Here is a 22,877-nt window from a genome sequence, read left to right on the forward strand (position 1 = left end):
ATTTTTATACTTTAAAAAATCATTTTAAACAACAAAAGTGTAAATTTGGATCAAATTAAAAACATCGTAAATAAAAACTCGTGTATTTTTATTAATCATAAAAGAAAGTAATTTTTTATTAAAAAAATGCGATTCATTAAAAAAATTGATATATTTCCATGTTTTAAAAAAAAAGGATATAATAAATAATAAATAAAAAAAACCTAAAAAAGTGAAAACAAAATGCTTATAATACAAGGATTCATTGGCATACAAAGCACAATTGTTGCTGCAATAAGCGCAGTGCATATTTTGTGAAAAAATACCGAAAAGCAAAGGCAACATAAGTTTACGTAATAATATTACAAAATGCACGTGGGAAATTTGCTTCATGTTTTGGTAACTTTGATATGGTCTGAACTGTGAGCTGTCTTTGGCCTAACACCAGTGTCGGTGGCACCAACCCAAGCTCTGCTATTATGGAATTTTTTTTCCTTTTCCTTTAATCCTTCTTTATTTGTTAACTTTTTTTATTACTCCCTGTATTATGCATAAATTATAAGTTTAATACTTGTATTTTAATCTGGTCTTTTTTAGTATTTGTTCTTTTCGAATTTTAAAATTTCAATTCTGGTCCAAACGGTGGTAGCTAAATTCGTTAAGTTAAATTATGTTATTCCCAAAATCTTATACGAAAAATATATTATTATATGATTAATGTCATGCCAGTAGATAAGTTATTTTAGTTATCGGATTTAACGATTACCATTTGAGTTAGGATTGAATTTTCAAATTTTGAAAAATATAGAATTACAATAAACCAAACTTATAATATAAAGGTTCAATTTATAATTTACATATAGTATAGGGACTGATTGTTAATTTTAATCTACTTTACTTGTTTATTTGGGAATCTAAATCCTTGATATATAAGTTATTTTATAATTTTTGGAGTGAATTTCAATTTATTCCTTTTTGACTCCTTTGAAGATCATTGATTATATATATTTACTTGAATGGTTAAAATCTATATAATAATATTAAAAACATTTTTTTATCAAAAATATTTGGGGAACTTAATAATTCTTTTCCGGCTCGGGTTATTTTTTGTTGCAAGTGAATTTTGGGTTTAGATCATTTTGAATTTAGATGTTATTAAGTTTAATTTTTCTAATTGAATTGTTATAAGTTCAGATTATTTTGAATTATAATCACTTTAGACTTGAGTCATTTCACGTTTAAATAAATTTGAATTTGAGATAGATTTTCGAGTTTATACTAATTTCTCTCTCACATATATATATACAGTTTTTTCACAATACACATACATATATTAGATTATAATACTCATGACCTGGATGAAAAAAATGATAAAATTGAAGTATAGGAATCATTAAAAATAAGTAATCATTAAAAATTTATATAAGAAGTATAGGAATCATTTATTAAAATAATAAAATTGAAGGTCTAAAAGCCATAGTAACCTATGTCCAAGTCCCAGTGGGTTTTCATTGGTTTTATTTTTGGGTAAATTATGTTATTAGTCATTAAATTATGGTAAGCTTTTGTTTTGATCATTTAACTAAAAAAAAGTTACAATTTGGTCACTAAGTTATTCAAAAGTTTTCAATTAAGTCATTGAATTATTAAAATCGATGCTATATAGCTTTCTCTATTCGCATTGCTTGCATAAATTGAAGCTCTCCTTTTCTTTTTCTTTTATTATTTAGTTTTTTTTCCCTAAAACAGCTTTGGGCATCATGAATTTTCAAGCTAAAATTCAAACAATTTTTTTTCTTTCATATCTGACATTGACAACTAAATAGACTTGGATCTAAAGTATGTTTTTCTACTCAACGATAGATACTGATTTGCCGTACCGATCATCAAAACGTTGCTTGGAGCTCATTGGCAGAGTTTTTTTTATTAAAAAACTTAACAACCTAATGACGTAAATGAAAATTTTTGAATAATTCAATGACCAATTTATAACCTTTTTTTTAATTAAGTGACTAAAACAAAAATTTGCCATTTATTTTTATATAAAAAGATAAAAACATTTTCATAATAATATACGATTTACTAACTTTTAGTAATTTCAAAATTAAATCGGGTACCCGATGAACTCTTAAAATAAACTTAAGATTTTAAAATATTATAGATTTAAGCAAATGGCAAATGACTCCTTTTTTTTTGGTATAAGTCTATTTCTTTTAATTTGTTATAAATTACTAATATATAAAAAATAACATAAAGTATTATAAACTTAAAAACGAATTGAGTCGGGCATGTGTTTTATATATTCAAGTCTAAGCTCAACCTATATTTTAAACGGGCCTAATTTTCTTACCCTAAATTATTTTTCGGATCTAATACTTTTAGTCAAACCATCCCAAATTTCAAGTAGACCTTCGAATTTGAACAGATAACTTAACTCATGAACAGATCTACTTATCAACTCTCTAATTTTTATTTTTATTTTGTAAAGCCTAAAACCTCTATACGGTGGCTTTAGATTGAATTAAAGAGGTACAAAACTTAGAAATGTTAGGCCAATTCCTTAAAGATAAAAAGAGAAATATTAACTTAATTAGCCATTTATTTCTGACTTCAAAATTTGTCAAAAAGGCAAAAAAATAAATAAGAAAACCATGTCAACGCGGCAATAGCACGATACGCCTTTTTCTTATTTTGGCCATTTCAAGAACCGAAACTTCGAGTTTTGTCATAAGCTCACACTATTTTCTTTTCTTTTATTTTTTTACTACTTTTAATTTTTTTATTTAATTAATTTTAGATTTTAAAGGAATCAATTGGTCACACGTTTTAAAATATTGGTACCCACAGATTATGGTTTGGGTTGGAATTTTAAACATTTTTATTTGGGAAGCATTAATTAAGCATTTTTAATGTTGGTGAGATTTGATTTGGTGCTCAGTTTCTTCGAGTCTCGTGGGGCGGGCTATGTTGCTCTCTGCGCGTATGTTCAGCCGTAATTATTGGTTTCCCCTTTAACTAACTAAGTCAATTTACGTGGAATCAGATTTGAATGTTTAATGGACGAGGAATTGGATTTAACGTTGAAAAATCCGACCGATGTTGAATTTTTACATTATAATTTTACGGTTTAATTGATTAAATTTTCGAGTTCTTTGTCTTGAGTTTTGGATAAACTATAAAAATAGTTATTTTTGTTTACCCCAGATTACATTTTAGTAATTTATGTTTGAAATGTCACGTTTTAGTCACGTATATTATCGTTTTGTTATTATGTGGTCAGTCTACTGTTAAACTCTATTATCTTCCTGACGGAAGCCCTACTTGGCAGTTCAAATGGGTTTTAAATGCCAACTTGAATGTTCAGTTGCTAGGATGAAAATATATTCTTAATTAAATAAGTTTAATTTAGGCTGTCACGTATGACATCTAACTTAGCATTTAAAACCAATTTGGACTGCCACGTAGGACCGTCGTTAGGGAAGTAATAGAGCTTAACGGTAGAGTGACCACTTTGTAACAAAACGATAACGTAAGTGACTAAAACGTAACATTTCAAACATAAGTGACTAAAATGTAATCTGAGGCAAACATAAGTGACTATTTTTATAGTTTACCCTTCTTATTTTTAATAAGTTGATAATAATTTGTTTTATATATGATTTGATTTATATTATTCATCAATTGGATTGGATTATTTATTTAATCGATTGGTTTGATTTGATTTCGATATCACTTATTAGATTTTGATTACGGTTTCTCAATTTTCAACTATATAAAATTGAATTACAAGTTAATCAAAGTTGATTAAAAATCAATATGTTAAAATTGATTGAGTCTTAACTCGATCGGTATCGACATTGTTCTAAAATAGGAAGACGAGGGTTTGAGTGCGTTGAAGCGCATTATCGTATTATTTAAAGGTTGGGGAGAGGTTATGGGTAATTCTAGGTATTGGATCAAAAGAGCAGACATAATAAGAACGTATAATGAGATTAACGTTTAAAAAAAAACTAATATGTTGGTTAAACTAGAGGTGTTCAAAAGATCGGTTCGATTATTAATGGAATCGAATTACTATTACTTGAATTACCCGAAATGTAAAAATATTTAACCATTAATCGAATTGATTTTTTTTTTAAATATGTTAATCGAACCAAAATATTTTGGTTAATTCGGTTGGTTAACTGAAATTTATATATTTTTGTCATTTGGTTAAAATAAGTATAAAACATATAAAAATACATTATTAATATTCATTTTTTAAATAGTTCTAAAAATACATTGTTAATATAAATTATATATTATATACAATATATATAATTTATTTCGTTTAATTACTTGAAATTTTAAAATATCATTAATCAACCTCCGGTTGAACTAAATTCAATCACCGACAAATTAACCAAATCAGATCAATTCAGTCGATTAATTCTATTTTAACCCAACTATTAACAACCTTGACGTTGTTTTCATCATTCCTTACCATCCATTTGTAATGTGTAACCAAAAAAGTCATTTTTTTTAATTACTGCTCATTTGATTTTATGTCAAAATATGTCTTGATCCCTATACTTTAGAAAATTTTAAGATTTAATCCCTAAATCATTTTCTAATAAACTGTAGATGGTAAGGGTTATCCAGGGATCAAATCTAGGATTGGTGTTTACCACTCTACTACTAATTCAATCGCCATTTAATCCTATACCTGAAAAGTTTGAAATCAAATTCTCTTATTTGTCACCTTACCACTCGTTCAACCAAGTTTAATTCCCAAACCTAAAATAATTCAGTCAATATACCATTAGTATTTTTTTGCTAAAATTTACTTATTTATCAATTATATTTGCTAAATTTATAAAATCGATGTGATATTTTTAAATTGAAAAAAATAAGAGAATTTAATGTTTAACTTTCAAATACATGGACTTAATTTGAAATTTCATTCAAATACAAGGACTTAAAAAAATTTTTTCCTTTTATTTATCATTGATCCTTTAATTGACATCTGATATACCTCGCTCATATCGTTCCGGGAGACAATAAATTCTCGTCGTAAGCAAAATAAAATAAAATAAAAAGTAAAAAATTCGAATTTTCTAAAGATTCACTGACTGTGACACTTACTACAATGAAAGCCAATCATCATTTACCATTTTCCATCATTAGATAACCACACACCTTCGCTCCAACTAAAATCCGAACCGTACATTTTTATCCCCGACCCGTAACCCATCCAAAACCCGAAACCACCTCGAAACATCCATTACAATTTACAGCCCGTCACTAAAAACCTTTATTTTCAATAAAAAATTGAATTTAATAAATTAATTCAAATCCGCCAAAAAAAAAAAAAAAAGAGAAAGAAAGCTTCACGTTAGTTATCTTCATCACATTCTCGCCTTTGTTAATATAAATACCGCTCTCCTTCCCCATAGACGATGCCCCAATTTTTTTTCCTCTCTAAGCTGCCACCTCAGCTTCCGACGCCAAAAGAAAAAAAAAACTGAAAAATTACAACTCGTCCTTGTTGACTCGGTTCCCCGCCTTTTTTGTTGTCTCGAATCGGTCTCGAGTTTTTGGAACTCAGTTCGTGCTTGGATCTGGTAAGACTTTAAGGTAATCAATGAATTATGGTGTTTTCGAGCTCTGTATGGAGTCGTTTTCTCAAGGTTTATATTAGTCTAGCTTTGAATGTTTCAGTGGAGTTGACAATGTGATTTCCTGTTCGGCGTTTTTTATTTTATTTTTGTTCGATTTCGTTGCTTTAATTGCGTTTTTGTGGAGAATTTTAAAGTTGTTTTTGATTTGCAGTGTTGTATTTTTGTTAGATCTGAGGTTTTGCATGGTTAAATTTGAGAAAAAAACAACAGGGAATTTAACTTAATTTACTTAATCTTGTTCTTGTTTAGCCACAGAATCCAACTTAAGAATTTTACTGAAGTTTTTCGTTTCTTTTTTGATATGTTGTTAAATGCTTTGTAAAAAGTCAAGAATTTGCGTGTCGCTAGATCAAGACTGACTCGGCTTATATTTTCTGGCTAAGTTTTGATTTCTTACTTGGAATTGTCAAACTCAAATGCTTCCTTTTATTTTAACCTTCTACGCGTGATTTTGTGGTGATCTCCTGTTTTTCATGGCTCGGTGGAAGCGAGAAAGGCAATTTCTATGGACATTTGAATGGTCTTCTTTTAATTGAAAAAAAAAAAACACTATTTCTTTTCCCTTGAAAATTATTAAAATAAAGTAGCTTAAACCATGTTCCATTACTTGAAGCAGGGTTTACTCTATGGCTGGATTTTATTTTAAAGTCATTCCAATCAATGTATTTGGTAGGAAGGAAATAAAGGGAAAAAAATCAGATGGTTGACTATCGCATCAATGCTTATGGCGTGTGTTTTAGTGTTTGGTTTCCTTGTTATGTACAAGTAGGAGAGTTTTTGGGGTTTTATTTGGGATCTGAATTGGATTGCTTAAGTTACTGATTATATTATTTGCAGGTAAATCAGAAACTGTATCAGAATGAAGGCACTTATTCTTGTTGGAGGATTTGGAACTCGATTGAGGCCATTGACTCTCAGTGTTCCGAAGCCACTTGTCGAATTTGCTAATAAACCCATGATCCTGCATCAGGTATTTTTCTGGTTTATGATTGTTGGAAGCAGTTTTTTTTGGGTTTATGATTGTTGTTTTCTTAAGATAGTATATATTTGGATTTTTTTTGTAGATTGAGGCTCTCAAGGCTGTTGGTGTAAGTGAAGTTGTATTGGCTATTAACTACCAACCTGAGGTACATGAGAGGTTTTTAATGTGTAAAATTTGATGCAATGATCTGAAAGTTTTAGTGGCTATAAGTGTTCATAGACTGACTGGTGGGCAACTTGATTTTTTGTAGGTGATGTTGAACTTCTTGAAGGAATTCGAAACTAAACTTGGGATCACGATCACGTGTTCTCAAGAGACTGAGCCGCTTGGCACTGCTGGTCCTCTTGCTTTGGCTAGGGACAAACTCGTTGACGAGTCCGGTGAGCCGTTTTTTGTCCTTAACAGTGATGTTATCAGTGAGTATCCATTCAAAGAAATGATTGAATTCCACAAAGCTCATGGTGGAGAAGCTTCCATAATGGTAACCAAGGTAACAATTCGGCTCTTTTAAGATTTTCTTTGTTTTCAGTTTTGAGTTATTTTCTATGGAGAGATTGTAATAGTCGAGTTGAAACTATATAGGTGGATGAACCATCGAAATATGGTGTGGTGGTGATGGAAGAATCAACAGGACAAGTGGACAAATTCGTGGAAAAACCTAAATTGTTCGTTGGAAACAAAATCAATGCTGGGATTTATCTGCTGAACCCTTCTGTTCTTGATAGAATCGAACTGAGACCAACCTCGATTGAAAAAGAGGTCTTCCCGAAGATTGCAGCCGAGAAGAAGCTGTATGCAATGGTCCTACCAGGGTTTTGGATGGACATCGGTCAACCAAGGGACTATATTACCGGACTAAGACTCTATCTAGACTCCCTTCGAAAGAAAGCTTCACCTAAGTTGGCCACTGGTCCAAACGTTGTAGGAAACGTTTTGGTTCATGAGACTGCCAAAATCGGAGAAGGATGTTTGATCGGACCAGATGTGGCAATCGGTCCAGGCTGCGTTGTCGAGTCTGGGGTCAGACTCTCTCGTTGCACGGTGATGCGTGGAGTGCGCATCAAGAAACACGCATGCATATCCAGCAGTATCATCGGATGGCATTCCACAGTTGGTCAATGGGCTAGAGTAGAAAACATGACCATCCTTGGAGAAGACGTTCACGTATGTGACGAAATTTACAGCAACGGCGGCGTGGTTTTGCCTCACAAAGAGATCAAATCGAGCATCTTGAAGCCGGAAATCGTCATGTGATGATGTCTTTTCATTTTATAGGTAAAATTAAGGAATGTATTTGTTCTTTTTTTTATTAATTCCTTCTTTTTCACTCCAACAAGAAGTATTGAATCCCAGTTTTCTGCTAAGTCTCAAGGGTCATTTTCTGTTTGTCAATTGCTTAAGTTAATCATTGGTGTGAAATGTGTAACTTTAATGTGTATATTACAAATAAACATTACATCTGTTGGTTTTATCCGGGATTTTTTCTTTAGCAATAATTTGTTTATTTTTGTATATTTTATTGTTATTTCACTATTTTTTGGTCATCTTGGTTGATAATTGAAATATATCCGAACCTATACTAAAATAAATTTGGAAAGGATCTACACTTTGTGGACTTGATTATATTTATATGCAGCTTAAAATATGCTATAAGTTCTAGTACTTATTAAAAGTTTGGAATTTAATACTTACATTTTTATTTTTAAGAATTTAGTCTCTTTACTCTTTAGATTTTAAAATTAAAATTCAACTATTAATATTGTTTTTTTATTTGTTAAATTTATTGATGTAATATTTTGACATAAAAAAGTACTCACATGGTAATCATATAATTAAAAAATGACGTATAATTTACTTGAATTTAACAACAAAATTTACTATATTAACAATTGAGTCTAAACTTTAAAATCTGAAAATAAAATAACTAAATTCTTAAAAATAAAAGTAAATCAGCAAAAGTCCAAACTTTCAAGGAGTATAAAAACTTATGACATTTTTTAACTTTATATACGTACTTTAGAAATCCGAAAAAAACCAATCTAATTTCGAACTAATTCAAATCCGAAGACCTAAACCACAACATCTTGAATATAAAAATATCCGATTATATAATATGAAATGACTTAATTTGAAAAGCTTAATTCTCAAACCAAAATAATCCGTGACCCAATTTCATCCAAAACCAATCTGATTCATCCGAGCGATAAGTCTAAAATGCACCTATTCTGTCGGCAGCATAGGATAAGAATTCTTTTTCCCCAATCTTGGAGGGGCTAAAACGACAAAAGAAAGAGCATTATTTGCATTTTACCATTTTTCTTTACTATAAAAAAAAATGTGGGCAAAATGGTAACAATATTAAAGTAAACAACATATTTATAATCCCACCGAGTCAATGATAAGAATTCAATGGGTTTAGGCAACAAAAAAAAAAAATTAAAGTTGACAGGTACTAAAGGGTACATATTCATACGGACCCAAATTCAAAGTTAAATTTTGTGGCCCCTAAATTACTGAGGACAATTATCACTAGTTGTAGATAATGTTTCAAAATTAAAGTGGTTGTTATTATTATTTATTATTATTTTTATATTTAATATTGAATTTATTTTTATATTTAAAATTTATGATTTTTTCTTTTAATAATATCATCTCTAAAATTTAAATTCGACCTTTTTTTTTTAGAAAAGAACAGTTCCTTTTATCAGGTAATAAAAGCCCTTGGACTGAAATTGAAAGTTCTTAAAAAATGACTAAATTTGAAGGATTAAATATTACAAGCCTTGTCATACGATCAGCAACCGTGTTTTGGAATCTAGGAACATGGCAAATGCGTACCTTTCATTCATAATCAAGGATGCCATGAATCAAATGTAACTACACCATTGTGTTATTGACAAATCCACCGGCCAATAATAATTCCACTAGAAATGCATTATCACATTTGAACTCGATCCTAATTGATTATTATCATCATAATTATTATCAGTTATACTGTTAATTAATTGTGTGGGCCTAAATTTAGTTGCACGTAGTGAATGACGTAAATGAAATTTTAAATTTTAAAAAAGATAATTAAATATTTTTAAAATTTTAAAGAAACTTGTACATTAGTTTGAAATAACTATCTATTCACCTAAAAATTCAAACATTTTAATTAAAGTAATAAAAAGTCTAACATTTGTTTATATTTTCAATTTCTTTAAAAAATAAAATTTTATGTGTAAAATATTTTTTTTCACTCACTGGTTTTAAAATAAAATTTTAATGGTTAAATAAGGGTTTAATTTGCACTCACTATCTGTCCTTTTTTAACTTTTGAAATTTATCCCTTATGTTTTTAAATCTTGAAATTTAATCCTTTTATTTGTCTAATTTAAAAATCAAAATTCAATTGATAATATTATTAATGAGCATTAGTTAAATTTTAATATTCAAATCCTAAAAATAATATTTCTAGAAAAAAAATCCTAAAATTAATAATTAAATTTTAAAGAGTATAAAGATTGGGAGCAAAATTACACCTTAATTAAGGGAAAGAGATGGGTATTAAATGTGTGAGGTTGAATGTGCTTCAATTTCAATAATTTATATTTTTTTATAAAAAATAAAAAATATATTTTTTTTTAAGATTCTATTTAGGTTTTGGATATTCCAAACTAAGTTTCTTACCTGATTTTGATTCTATAAAATTATGTATGCCAAAATCCAATGGAGGCTTTAAAAAAATTTCCCCAATTTAATTTGGTAAAATGCAATTTTCCTTGGTTCCAAATTGCAATTAGAATAAAGCCAATTAAAAATAAATAAATAAATGTATAGTGGAAAATTGGGTTTGTTTATTATATATGAGGACTATAGCTTTTTAGTTATCAAAATCTTCTAAAGACTTGATAAGGCAATCCTTTAATTGTCATTTATTTAGTATATTCTCAACAAGTCATTTCTTATATATATATTCAATAAAAAATATAATATTTATTTGGCCCTCCAACTTTATAAAAAAATTCATTTTAGCCTTCTATTTAACCTTTTTTTTTTGTCTCTTTTAACTTTTCAATTTGTCAAATTATCCCAAAATGAAAGGAAAAGTTAATGTCGGTTAACTTAACTGACGTGACTATATGTAGCAGTTGATGATTATGTTATGTTAACAATTAATTATTTTTTTAATTTTTTAAAATTAAAAAATATGAAATATATTTTAAAAATTAGAGATGATTAAAAAGTATAAAAATTATAAAAATATTTTTTTATTTTTTAAAAATTTGATAATTGCTAATGTGTTATACATTTTGATTATGACTAGTGGCATATTTAGTGGCTGATGCCCTAAAATGGAAAAATATTCATTTAGTCCATTTAAAAATTTTAAATTAGTAAAGGTAAAATTGTACTTTGACCCCCTTAAAATTGATAAAATTTTGATTTAATTCTTTAAAAATTATAAAAATATAGGCTATTCAAATAGTAAAATTACATTGTTACTATCGTAAAAATTAAAATTTAATTTCATTCCCTTAAAAAAATTTTCTGGCTTCGCCCTAACTGTGATGTAAATGTTATGTTAGTAAAGTTATACATTAACATTTTTATCCATTTGGGGTGATTTGATAATCAATATAAATTTAAGAGTAAAAAAAGATAAAAAAAATTAAATGAAGCACTAAAATTAAAATATTTTTTTATAGAATTAGAGTGCCGGGAAAAAAAGTTGGATGAAATATAGTGAGTCCTACCATGTGAAGAATTGGATTTGACATATTATGGGGCATACATATGTTTATTTCAATTTTCTTTTCATTAAGTGATGTTGAAAATTAATTATTAAAAATTGTAGTAGGTAGACCTACCTTCTTAGAAAAAAAAAAGGAAAATATAATTTTCAAGCATAAAATTCGAATCCAATTTTAGATTTTTATGACGAAAGATAGAAGAATAATTAAGTAAATTACGTCAGCATATATTATTTTTATTCAAATTAATCATATTAATCACATTTATAAAAAAAAATTTATTATTTATTTATTCCAGATTAAGTGGAATAAAAAATATCCACCATATCCTTTATCACTTTTAAAGATGTTATTCATTATATATCAAAATAGACCTTAAATATTCGATGTTTGTTGTAGGTATGAAATAGCTTTAAAATTCGTGGCTAACATCTATCTTTTAATGGACTTACATAATTCGAAAGGTTAGTTACTGGGCTTGCTCTAGTAGATACCTTGAGAAATAAAATAATTTTAAACTAATGGTCCTTAATTATTGAGATTCAACTATCATAGTATAAAATAGGTTAAATTTTGATTTAAGTCCTTGTATTTTTTTATATTTGAAATTTATTTTTTCTATTTTTGAAAATTTAAAATTTAGGTCTAATTTAGTAACATCATTAATATTCTTTTATAAAATTGTAATGGAACTGGATTTAATAGAAGAATTTAATAATGATTCAATTGAAGTTCACAGATTAAATCTACAACTTTACGTATAGTACAAGATTAATAATAAAATTTAACCAACCGGTTTAACTCTTACTATTTGAGTCAAGACTGAAAATTTAAAATTCAAGAAATACTGGGACTAAAATTGATCAATTTGAAAATGTGTGTGTAGCGGCGGAGCCAAGATGTTAGTCTTGAGCGGCCAAGCTAAAGTTAGACGTGCTATGTAACAGTTGATTTAAACATATTAACAATCAATTCAAAAGAAGTAATATTCTAACATAACAATCGATTTAAACATATTGCTTCCTATTGCTTTATTTTTAATATTATTTTTAATACCATAAAAATATCGGAGGGGGCTACTTATATTTTTGAGAGGGCCATAGTATATACACAAAGGGGGAAATTGCAAAAATCTTAAACCTTGGATGGCTATGGCCCCTCTAGGCCTCTACTACACTCCGCCATTGTGTGTGTGAATTAAATTTAATCAAATTAAAATATAAAGACTAAATTAATAATTTACACATAGTATAAGGACTAATAATAAATTTTACTTTTTTTAATGTGGAAAAAAGGTACCAATTGGAAACCCATGGTCCTTAATTATTGAGATTGAACAATCATAATATAAAATTAAATAAATTTCACTTTCCCACATATAATAAAGTAGCATATTCTAAAGTCATTATCATCACTATAATATTATAGGGCCACAACATGGGAACATAAAATTATCAAGATACTGACTTTGTTGAAATTGTTGTTTCCAAAAAGAAAAAAAATATACTTTTTTAAAAAAATAATTTTTTTTTCTTGTTGGTAATGGAAAATTGCTAAATTTCATGTGACAGCATAGCTGTAATTCCGTTTAGCTGAGTTGTTTCCATCATGGTTGGGTTACAGACTCTTTTTTTTTTCTTTTTTTCTTTTTTCATATTTTTGATGCTAAATAAATAACCCAATTTATTTAATTTTATGTAAGAGATTTGGAAATATGATATTAAAATTCGAATTTTAAATTTGTTTACGATATTTTTATGTATGATTAATGAATTAATCCAACTATGATTAAGTCTTTTAATCAACAACTCTTGATAATAAAAAGTCAATATTTTTAATTTGTTCAATTCGAATTTGAAAATGATCTGTACTAGATACAATTCAAATCTAGAATGCATTATACTTTTAAATAATTTAAATTCGAAATGACTTCAAGAAATAATCCAAAATGATCTAACTGAAAAACTCGAATGATCCGAACTCTAAATAGCCAAAACCCAAAACTAACTCGTACTTAAAAACTGTGATTGAAGAATTTTAAAACTTGAATTAACTGATCTCGTATATATATTTTCTTTTGTAAATTTGGAATTTAGTACACTTATTAGTATTGTTAAAACTTTTCTTTTAAATTTATTGAAAAAATAATTTTAATTGTGTTAATAATCAGACTTGTATATTTAAACCTGGAAAGTAGATGAACTAAATTCCTTGAAATAAAAATAGGACTAAATTTCAAATATATGAAGAATAGAGGACTTAAACTATATTTTAACCTTTTTAAATGGTTGATGGAAAGAATAAGTTGTTGAAATTCAATGAACATACAATATGTATGCTTGCACAAAAAGAAAAGGAAAAAATCTATGAAACTGACAAAAGATTACCAACTATGACAAGTTTCCAAGAAAATTGAAACTATTTTCAATGGAAAAAGGGGAATTGTAACATAAATGGGATGGATTTATACAGCAGCCAAAAGCCAAAATGTGACATGGGAAGATATGGCAAGGAGGAACCATGAGATGAAGGCAAATAAAATGGAAGCTTTGAAATGGGAGCATGGTATTTGTGGTGATTTGCAGTAACCTAAGTCTCTTGAATAAAGAACTGTTACACCTGCAGATGAACATGCTGCTGCAAGTGATAATATGGCTGTTACCTGCACTTTTCATCATCATCATTGTCATTAACCAGTTAGATTATCAGCATGAATATGTATGTATGTCCTGCATTCATGTTCGTTTGCAGATTTGAACATTAGTATGGTGATATGACCTTCTAAAGATTACATGGCAATTCGCTCATTATGCAATTTTCATCATCATCATCATGATACATGAATCTTTATGTATGTATGTATGACATCCATGTTTGTTGCATATTTGGACATGATATGGTGATATGACCTTCTAAATATTACATGGCAATACAATCATTCTGTAGTTTTCATCAGCAGCAGCATCATGACATTATCATTAACCAATTAGATTATCAGCATGAATATGTATGTATGTATGTATGTATGAATGACATCCATGTTTGTTGCATATTTGGAGTTTGGACATGAGTTTGGTGGTATGAACTTCTAAAGATTACATGGCAATATGATCATTCTGCAGTTTTCATCATAATCATCATCATCATCATGACATTATCTTTAACCATTTAGATTATCAACATAAATCTTTATGTATGTATGTATGAATGGCATCCATGCTTATTGTATATCTTGACATGAGTATGGAGATATGAAAAATTTCGTATTTAACACGTACCAATATCAGAAACTCATCCAACAGCACACAAAGTAAATTTTAGAAAAGAAAGTTCAAATTATTACCCAATCACCAACAACAAACAAGCTTTACTAAGACAGGATTGTGTAGGTTTGTCTTTGACCTCAAAGCATGGAAATCGAGACATGCAAGTCCAAAGCTCCATAAAACTTGAATCCCCATTGACGCAATCAAATAGCTGAAACCAACAAAGATATGCACAACCAAATGAAAATTAAAAAAAAATCACAAAACAGACAACATGCCATTTCAAGTATCTAAGCTACACAGACTCGGGTGTAATTGTCATGCATGAGAGCCTTGAGGGGTTATGTCTTTATACTCATGTTAGCATATATATGGGATACAGATATTAAACACGAATATACGAAAAGAAAAATTTCAAAAATCCAAAAATCTATAAGAGTTTGTCTTTCAAATGAAGAAAACAAAGAAATGCAATATGGTAATCTTGATTTTTCATTTTTCTTGGAGTACTCGATATCCATACATGATGCATATCTAGATAGTAAAAGTATTATGGCAACCTCTATATTAAGAGTTGAGTTACATTTTGCTTCTTTTACTAAAAAATAGATAAATTAGTCTTCTATATTTTTTTTAAAGAGTAAATTAATCATTTTTTTTGTTAAAAGTTTATCTATTTTTACCGTTAAAAACTGGTGTAGTTAAGAGAATCACCTAATAGTTACACGTGGCATCTATATGTATCTCAGTATGAGGTACAAAGAGCAATTGTAATTTTTAAAGATAAAAATAAATGAAATTTTTAACTGAATCAACTCATTTTTTAAATAGTAAAATGCAATCAATCAACTTTAAGTACCAGAATTTTCATGATGTTTTTACCATATCTGGACATATATTCTTCAAGTACTCTCTGAAATATACTCGAACAGGAAGCGTGCCTCACATTCACACTCGAACCCAAGCCACATGGATTAATCAATAGAATCATATACAAATAATCATCAATCCAAGTGAAGATATAACCAAGATAATAGAAGGAAAACAATACCAGAAAGCAGTGGAGTTAAAAAAGCCATGAGCAGAAACCATGAAACCAATTGAAGCAGCTGCAGAAAAACACTGCCCCATTCTTAATAACAGTCCACTTAACCTCCCTGGACTACCAAACAAGGCCATATGAACATGTCAAAGGTTTCTAAAGCATGAACAATGAAGAAATGGGATGATGGGGTTGTTTTAGCTTTAGCTTAACTCCCATTCAAGAGATTTTTTTTTTTTGCAGATTTTTGGGTTAAGTTTTGGAATCTATTGACTGCAATAACGAATGCTCTTTCTAGGAAAGTGACATTGAGATTTCATGTTGGATAGTGACAGCAGCTTGACCATTTGTGTTCTCTTTATCCCTTTTTTTATGGATTAAAGCTGTTTTTTTTGTTTTCTTTTAATTATTTTTGTTTGGTGATTGGTAAAGTTGCATTCATCTTTTTCTTTTCATGTGAAGTATATATACATATACTTATATATATAAATTCAAGTGTGAATGTCTCGAATTAGCATGCTTGAAAGTACGATGGACACCGATATTTTAAGAAATAACAATGGTTTTTATAAAAGTACTATAGAGGAATGCTGATTGAATTTTAGTTCGATTGGCATGGACATTATTATCAATATAGGAAGACTTGAGTTCAAGTGTGCTGAAGCGTATTATTCTATTATTTATGGGGACAGTTGTGATCCTTATATGTGAACACAAGGACAAAGCTAGAAATTATTTTTTTGACAGAATTAAATTATATATTTTTACGATAATAAACATATAATTTTACTATTTTAATAGTCTATCTTTATAATTTTAAAAAATTCAATCAATTTTTTATTATTTTTAGAGGGTCAAAAATACAATTTTATCATTATTAATTTAAAATTTTATAAACTATAAAGGGACCTAAATAAAAAAATTTCCATTCTAAGAGGCCGAGAGCCCTGCCAGCCTCCCTAGACTTGCCACTGTGTCAACATGAAGGACATATGACATATCACATGTTACTATTTAATTATTCCGTCAATCATGCCAGTTTTTAAAGAATTTTTAACAGAACTAACCAATTTACTCTTTGATATAATAATCAAATGGTACAAGTTATGAGGTCTCCATGGCATTTTTATCCAATGGTTTCATAGCTATGATTGCATGCTTAGAAATTTTTATTTGCATAGAGAAACAAGTTACAAGTACAACAGATTTCATTTTTTAATTCACTTTGATTTTCATGGAACCTATAGTTCTTGTTTATTTGTAGCTTGAGGAATACTGTTTATACTTTTCCCGGACAAAAGCTTCGAGAATGGTGTTCTTCTCCTGAACATCTTTGAACTGGATTCTCCGACCATGACCTGTAAAATATAGATGTCAAAAACTTTCAAGATTGACCGTTACGAACATTAATCAAATATGAAAAAAGATGAAGACAATGAATCCAACTTATGTTTTCATGTGCAAAATGTGGTTACAAGGAACAATGGAAACATGTTAATGTTTCAAAAGTATATGGTTCGGATTGGACGACATGTGCAGGAGGCTGCTCTTGAAAAGCATGCAAAGTTTCGATAAATACTATCAAAATAGTCTGAAAATTTTACGAGACAACTGATACCAACCTGGTATAATCCAATCGAAATCGAATTGTATCAACTTTTGAACACTATCCACCTGTTTAGGAACTGTGAAAAATAAAGAAATAGTGAGCGCAAGTGAAGAAAATGGTAATTGATGAAAGGGGAATCTAGTGAACTGTTAGAAAGACAGGCTCCATAAATAACATATCCAGCTAGATGATGATGATTTGTTGACAAGGTGGCTGCCTATGCTGTCATGTTCATGTTCCCTAAGATCATATTCATGGCTCATGTTGTTGTTTTTACTCATAGATGTAATCGTATGATGAAATGCCGGCATTAGTTCAAAGTCAAATGATACAAGTTTATGTGATCAAATCTTGTATAAGTTGAATAAGATCAAGTGTCTTGCATCCAACACACTCGAGTTCAAGTAACATAGGCATTTAAACCAGAAAATGTAACTTACCAAATATTTCCATGCAATAACATTTTTTTTGGTACAAAGGAAGCCGTGTTTACGTAGTATTACCAGAGTATTTGTTGTACATTTCCGCTATGCTGAGTCCAGATTCAGTCATCATCAGATGGTCACCCGTAAATAGAATCTTCAGTGGCTTATAAAGCAAGCAAACAGTACCCTGCAACAAGTTACAAAATGTATTATTATAAGCCTTGTTCATCTTAAACTGTTTAAGAAATTACTGAGATATCCGGAATTGAATTCGTAAAACTTTATTCATATATAGTGACTATTTGCAGATGTTAAAAAAAGACATAAATATTGAAATGTCAACCAAGAATTGATGGAAGTGTTTCTCAAAGCCATATGGAAGTCGAATGCATTTGGTTAAGAACTCACTTCTGTGTGGCCGGGAGCATGTACAAGCATAATGTCATCTCCGAGGCTCCATGGACCATTCCCTTCTAGCTTCATCTCAACATCAGCAGTACAAATTTCTACCTACAGAGATGAAGTACACATAGCATAATAGCTTTAAAATTTGCACTCACGGTCTGACTAATGTTTGACATAAAAAATGCAGTAACTTTCATTCATGGGCTTTCTAGTAAACTCAAGTGAGCTCTCATAATTTAGAACTTGCAAACTGTGAAAGATTTACGAACATAGAAGGAACCAAAGCAAGAATAAGATCACTTCTGTCTAGCAGAACTAGCTAAGATCCTTAAATAGATGAAAGTGCATATCAGAGGTTAAGGATGATGAAACTAACATCTTCTGAGTGCAGAATTCGATCACAGCTAAACCGTGTTGCCCACTTTGCATGATCTGCAACATCATCCCTGACCATTAACAACATGGATCAGAAACCTCAAAAATAAACAATAAAAATTAAAATTATGGACATACTTGTGGGTTAGGAACAAATAGCGTACTCCACCCATTGTCTCAATCTCCTTTGCAAGTTTCTCTGTAAATCTGGGGCTGCAGAGAATTACATTAGACAAATTAGTTCAACCTAACATGCGAAGCGATAGTAGTTGGGGAAAAAAAAAGGCATTTCTCTGCATTTGGAGGGTCTTTAGAGGGTCATATCCCATACCCATGCTCGGAAATATGTCAGGTATAGGTGTTAGACATGAGTACTATAATATTACCTATCTATAAGTATATTTCCACCAGGGTGAATGATCAAGTACGAAGCAGCTCCGTATGATTTCTCAGAATGATATCCACAGTGATAAACACCCTGAAAATAATTATATCATAAACATAGTGATCGGGTTGGCATGCTAATCCAAGAATGTATAATATAAAAATGCAAAATAAGAACACACTAATGATATGATTTACAGGTAGTTTCTTCTCATCTACTGGAATCGGAAATGTCTCTTGAGCTTCTAGGATATCAGGAGGAGGTACTTCGGTACGGATTGAGCTTGTTGGACAGGAAAGCAAGGCCTGAAAATATCAAATGTTTATGATAACATTGCAGTTTCTTCTGGAATAGAAATCAAACTAACTTATCTCGGTAACAAACAGGCTGTATGATAATTGATACAAACAAAAATGAGAAATGCATAAAGGTGTGCAAGCGTATGAATGTGTGAAATTATGATATATCACGTTATAGATATACAAGAAAGGAACCAATAAAGCGGCACCTGGAGAGCCTTTAATCGATCTTCGCTAGACGTTGGCTGTTTATAAACTACAGACATTTCACCAACTCTTGTGAAGACTTGCTGAAAAACAAACAAGAAATAAAGAAACATTAAAGTAAGAATATTGTTATACAGCATAGTTAATAACTCTCAGCCGGTGGTCTGCGGATCTTGTTATTATATGGAAAGTGATTAGGCAAAAGAAAGGAAGAAACCGTTTAATGGCAAGCGCAATGCCTTCCATGACTCTCAGCTTATATATATACCATTGCTAATCAAACCATTTTTATTTTCAATTCATATTGCCATATGCCAACATCTCGGACACAGTAAAAAACAACAATTCGAAGAGTTAAACATAGTTTTCATTTCTTCAAGTCTCAATGCATTCAGAAACTAAAATTGTTGATGAACAACCTTGTTCTATACCTTGTAAATCAGATCATTGAAACTTATATTCAACTAGCAGTAAACTGACATTCATCTAATCCAAAAAGTTAACTCCAAAAGGAAAAAAGCTTGATTGTTAAGCGATTACCGGAGCCATCCAACGACAAGTATCACAATCTATGCATGTATGATCTGCAAAATAGATTAAAAACCAATATACCAAAATTAGCAGAGATGGCACTAAAAAATAATATACTTTTTTCCTATAGGTATCCTCACTGTCTATGCTGCTCGGATTCATTATTTTTCTTAAAGTATCCGTGTCCGACACAAGAATACGAGATATCACCTCCAAAGATTCTCCAAATACATGGAAAAACATAGAAAAAAGATTAACCATACTCGTATCCAGAGGTGTAGCCGGGGGAGGCAGGGCCTTGGCCCCTTGGCCAAATGGTGAAATTGCTATATAAGGCCCTCCAATATGTAAAACATTAAATTAAGCATTTTAAGCCTTTAGTTAAATGGAAAAATTAAAAGTTTGGCCCCTCTAGAAAGTAAATAATACTATATATCCAGCTTTCCCCCTCTCAAATTTTACAAATTTATTTCGGCCCCTAAACAAAATTCCTAGCTTCGCCCCTGCCCGTATTCAACACTCACACAGTCAGAGTAACATAGCTGCCAGTATCCATTAAGAGTTAAAAACATATATTTAACACCTATATCCTATTCATTTTCCACCGTAAGAACTAAGAATATACCATCCTACATAAAAAAAAATTGTTAACAACCCTTCAATCAATGAACTAATTCAGTAACAATTTCCCACCGATTACAGCATATTATAAAGAAAAAAAGCTCCCCATGAAGATGAAATTTTCTGGGAAATTATCAAAAGAGGATATTTACCTACAAAGAAGTCGCCATCTACATTCTGGGGTCGTCTTTTTCTAGCCCATTTTCCAGTATCTGATTCCACAGATGAGCTCTGAACTGTTTTAACTAATGAATTTCTCGAGACCCTTAAGTTTATTTGAGCTTTAATTGACGAATTCTTCAGCTTATCAATAGAAGAAGGAAAATTTGAGCCAACACTTGCGAGATTGATAGCTATGTTTGCTAAAGCCATGGTGGATTTTCTCACCCTTTTCTCTCTATTTAAAAAAAATCAATGAGATGAAGACTAAGAAAAAAGCGTGGAAGAATAACTTGCGTAGTGATATTGTATTTGGTATTTGCTGATGTTTACTTTTTGACCATGAAAATGGATGAATGACGAAATAAAGCAACGATGTTGACAGTGTAATTGTAAACTTTTGGTTTAATTTTGGTTTTTGTCCCTCAAATTTTGATATTTAATTTTTGAGTCATCTATACTTAAGGTAAATTTAAGTATTGATCACTTAATTTTAAAAAATTACAAAATAATAATTCTAACTATTTGAAATTTCGGGGTTGATATCCCCTGACCTTACTAAAAAAATCATCAAACTTAAATCTAACCTTACTAAAAAAAACCCTATGAAATATAGTTCAATTATTGTTAGGATATACAAACCCTAAAAATAACCAATCAGTTCAACAAAACTATGGTGGTGGCATGCCAAGCTCAGGATCCAAAAGATATTCATCAACCAAGAAATCAAAACCAGTGTTGACTCCTGAAAACTGCAGCGGTGGTGACGGCAGCGCCGGCCAATGTGGCTGAAATTGCAGCTGCGGCGGTGGCAAGTTAAAACCAGCATCGCCCATGGACTGAAACTGATTATCGAGAGGAAACGTTGAACAAAATGGAGCAGGGGCCGCAGCAGCAGCATTTGTTACAAAATCATCATAATTTGGAACCTGTTGGAACCCTCCACCATGTGTTGGATTATTATCAAACATATAATAATTACCGTAATCATTGGAAACAGGCATTAGATTGTCAAGTTCAGGAAACCAATTAGTGTCTTGTCCAATGTTCATGTTAGCTGGTTGGACTCCAAGCTGTTCATGTTGATCATAAACAGGTGGTACAACCATATTATTGGGTTCACTAACAGGTTCAGCCATTTTGTGAGGTTCAACTTTCTCTTGACATGCAAGATCGTTCCCTTCTTCTGGGATTATTTGTTTTTGCTTTGCTTCCCTTCGGTTCTTGTATAATCTACACAAGACCCAATTATCCAGCTGAAAGAAAACAAAAATTTTTCGAAATTAAGTACTAATAGATACAAAACAAAAAATTTTCGAAATTAGGTACTAATAGATACAAATTTTCACATATTTGAAAGATGATACCTTCATGTCTTCCTTGCCGTGTCTTACTCTGACAGGAGCATCACTTAATACATATTCATGCATGGCCCAATTGGTTTTAAACCCTCTCGGTGGTTTCCCTTCGTAAAAGACTAAAGTCTTTTTACATCCGATCTTCCTTCCTTTCAAAATGACCGCCTTATCTGCTCCGGTCGCTTTCCAGTATCCGTTACCGGCTTTCCTCGCCGGCCTTGATCCGTTTGTATATTTCCGTTCTCGCGGCGTAAAAAAATACCATTCTTTTTCGACTTCATTCGACGATATGTAATTGTTCCTGGCTATTTAATCAAAACAAAATCAATAATACAAGATTAAAAAGAAAACCAATGTTTTACAGTTTCAGAAAAAATAAAGAAACAAGAATCAAAACCTGTAAGAGTTTCAGGATCATGTCTGTAGAGATTAACCTCTCTTATTCTATTGGGTGGCAATGAAAGACCCGAAATTTTTAGTCTTAAGTAATAATTAACAAGCTCTTCATCCCTTGGTTTGAATCTATAACCGGGAGGCAATGACCTGAAGTATTCTTCCCCCTCTTCTTCCTTCTGCTTCTTCAACATTGAATCCTGGAAAATTCCATTATTCGACATTGCTTTGTGCCCAGAGAGTGATTTCCGGTACAGAAAGAAAAATGTAAATATTTTATTAGTTGATCTTGGGAAGAGTTCAGGTTGAGTTCAGCAAATTAATTAACTTTCTTATATTTAATTGAGAAAAAATAATTATTTTAAATATATCAATTTATAAAATAATATTAGATGAGAAATTTTAGTCGAGATAGATTTTGTATTCTTAATCTTATATTTTGTAT

At 30.2% G+C, this 22,877-nt stretch overlaps 3 protein-coding genes and 1 pseudogene across 4 annotated transcripts; 1 reads left to right on the forward strand and 3 right to left on the reverse strand.

Moving 5' to 3' along the window:
• Positions 1-5,291: 5,291 nt before the first annotated feature.
• On the forward strand, positions 5,292-8,092 carry LOC121207808 (mannose-1-phosphate guanylyltransferase 1). Of its 2 annotated transcripts, none has more exons than XM_041078193.1 (5): positions 5,292-5,595; positions 6,477-6,609; positions 6,704-6,766; positions 6,872-7,111; positions 7,204-8,092. In XM_041078193.1, exons 2-5 carry the CDS (start codon positions 6,499-6,501, stop codon positions 7,873-7,875), a joined length of 1,086 nt encoding a protein of 361 aa, XP_040934127.1. In that variant the 5' UTR covers positions 5,292-5,595; positions 6,477-6,498; the 3' UTR covers positions 7,876-8,092. The 2 variants fall into 2 exon arrangements, with proteins under 2 accessions (XP_040934127.1, XP_040934126.1); XM_041078192.1 differs by having other exon boundaries at positions 5,292-5,582.
• Positions 8,093-13,599: 5,507 nt separating this feature from the next.
• On the reverse strand, positions 13,600-15,979 carry LOC121207809 (CASP-like protein 5B2; annotated as a pseudogene).
• An 837-nt stretch (positions 15,980-16,816) lies between these two features.
• On the reverse strand, positions 16,817-21,008 carry LOC121207811 (uncharacterized). Its single transcript, XM_041078195.1, has 11 exons — positions 20,675-21,008; positions 19,911-19,954; positions 19,373-19,453; positions 19,062-19,169; positions 18,866-18,957; positions 18,618-18,692; positions 18,481-18,550; positions 18,108-18,209; positions 17,778-17,886; positions 17,288-17,350; positions 16,817-17,023 (listed from the first exon to the last, which is right to left on the reverse strand). The coding sequence occupies exons 1-11, from the start codon at positions 20,892-20,894 to the stop codon at positions 16,920-16,922; spliced, it is 1,068 nt and encodes a 355-aa protein (XP_040934129.1). The 5' UTR covers positions 20,895-21,008; the 3' UTR covers positions 16,817-16,919.
• Positions 21,009-21,175: 167 nt separating this feature from the next.
• On the reverse strand, positions 21,176-22,732 carry LOC107935289 (NAC transcription factor 32). Its single transcript, XM_041078194.1, has 3 exons — positions 22,437-22,732; positions 22,049-22,344; positions 21,176-21,937 (listed from the first exon to the last, which is right to left on the reverse strand). Exons 1-3 carry the CDS (start codon positions 22,654-22,656, stop codon positions 21,353-21,355), a joined length of 1,101 nt encoding a protein of 366 aa, XP_040934128.1. The 5' UTR covers positions 22,657-22,732; the 3' UTR covers positions 21,176-21,352.
• Positions 22,733-22,877: the final 145 nt, after the last annotated feature.

The sequence above is a fragment of the Gossypium hirsutum genome, chromosome A10, assembly GCF_007990345.1.
Source record: "Gossypium hirsutum isolate 1008001.06 chromosome A10, Gossypium_hirsutum_v2.1, whole genome shotgun sequence".
NCBI classification, from domain to species: Eukaryota; Viridiplantae; Streptophyta; class Magnoliopsida; order Malvales; family Malvaceae; genus Gossypium; species Gossypium hirsutum.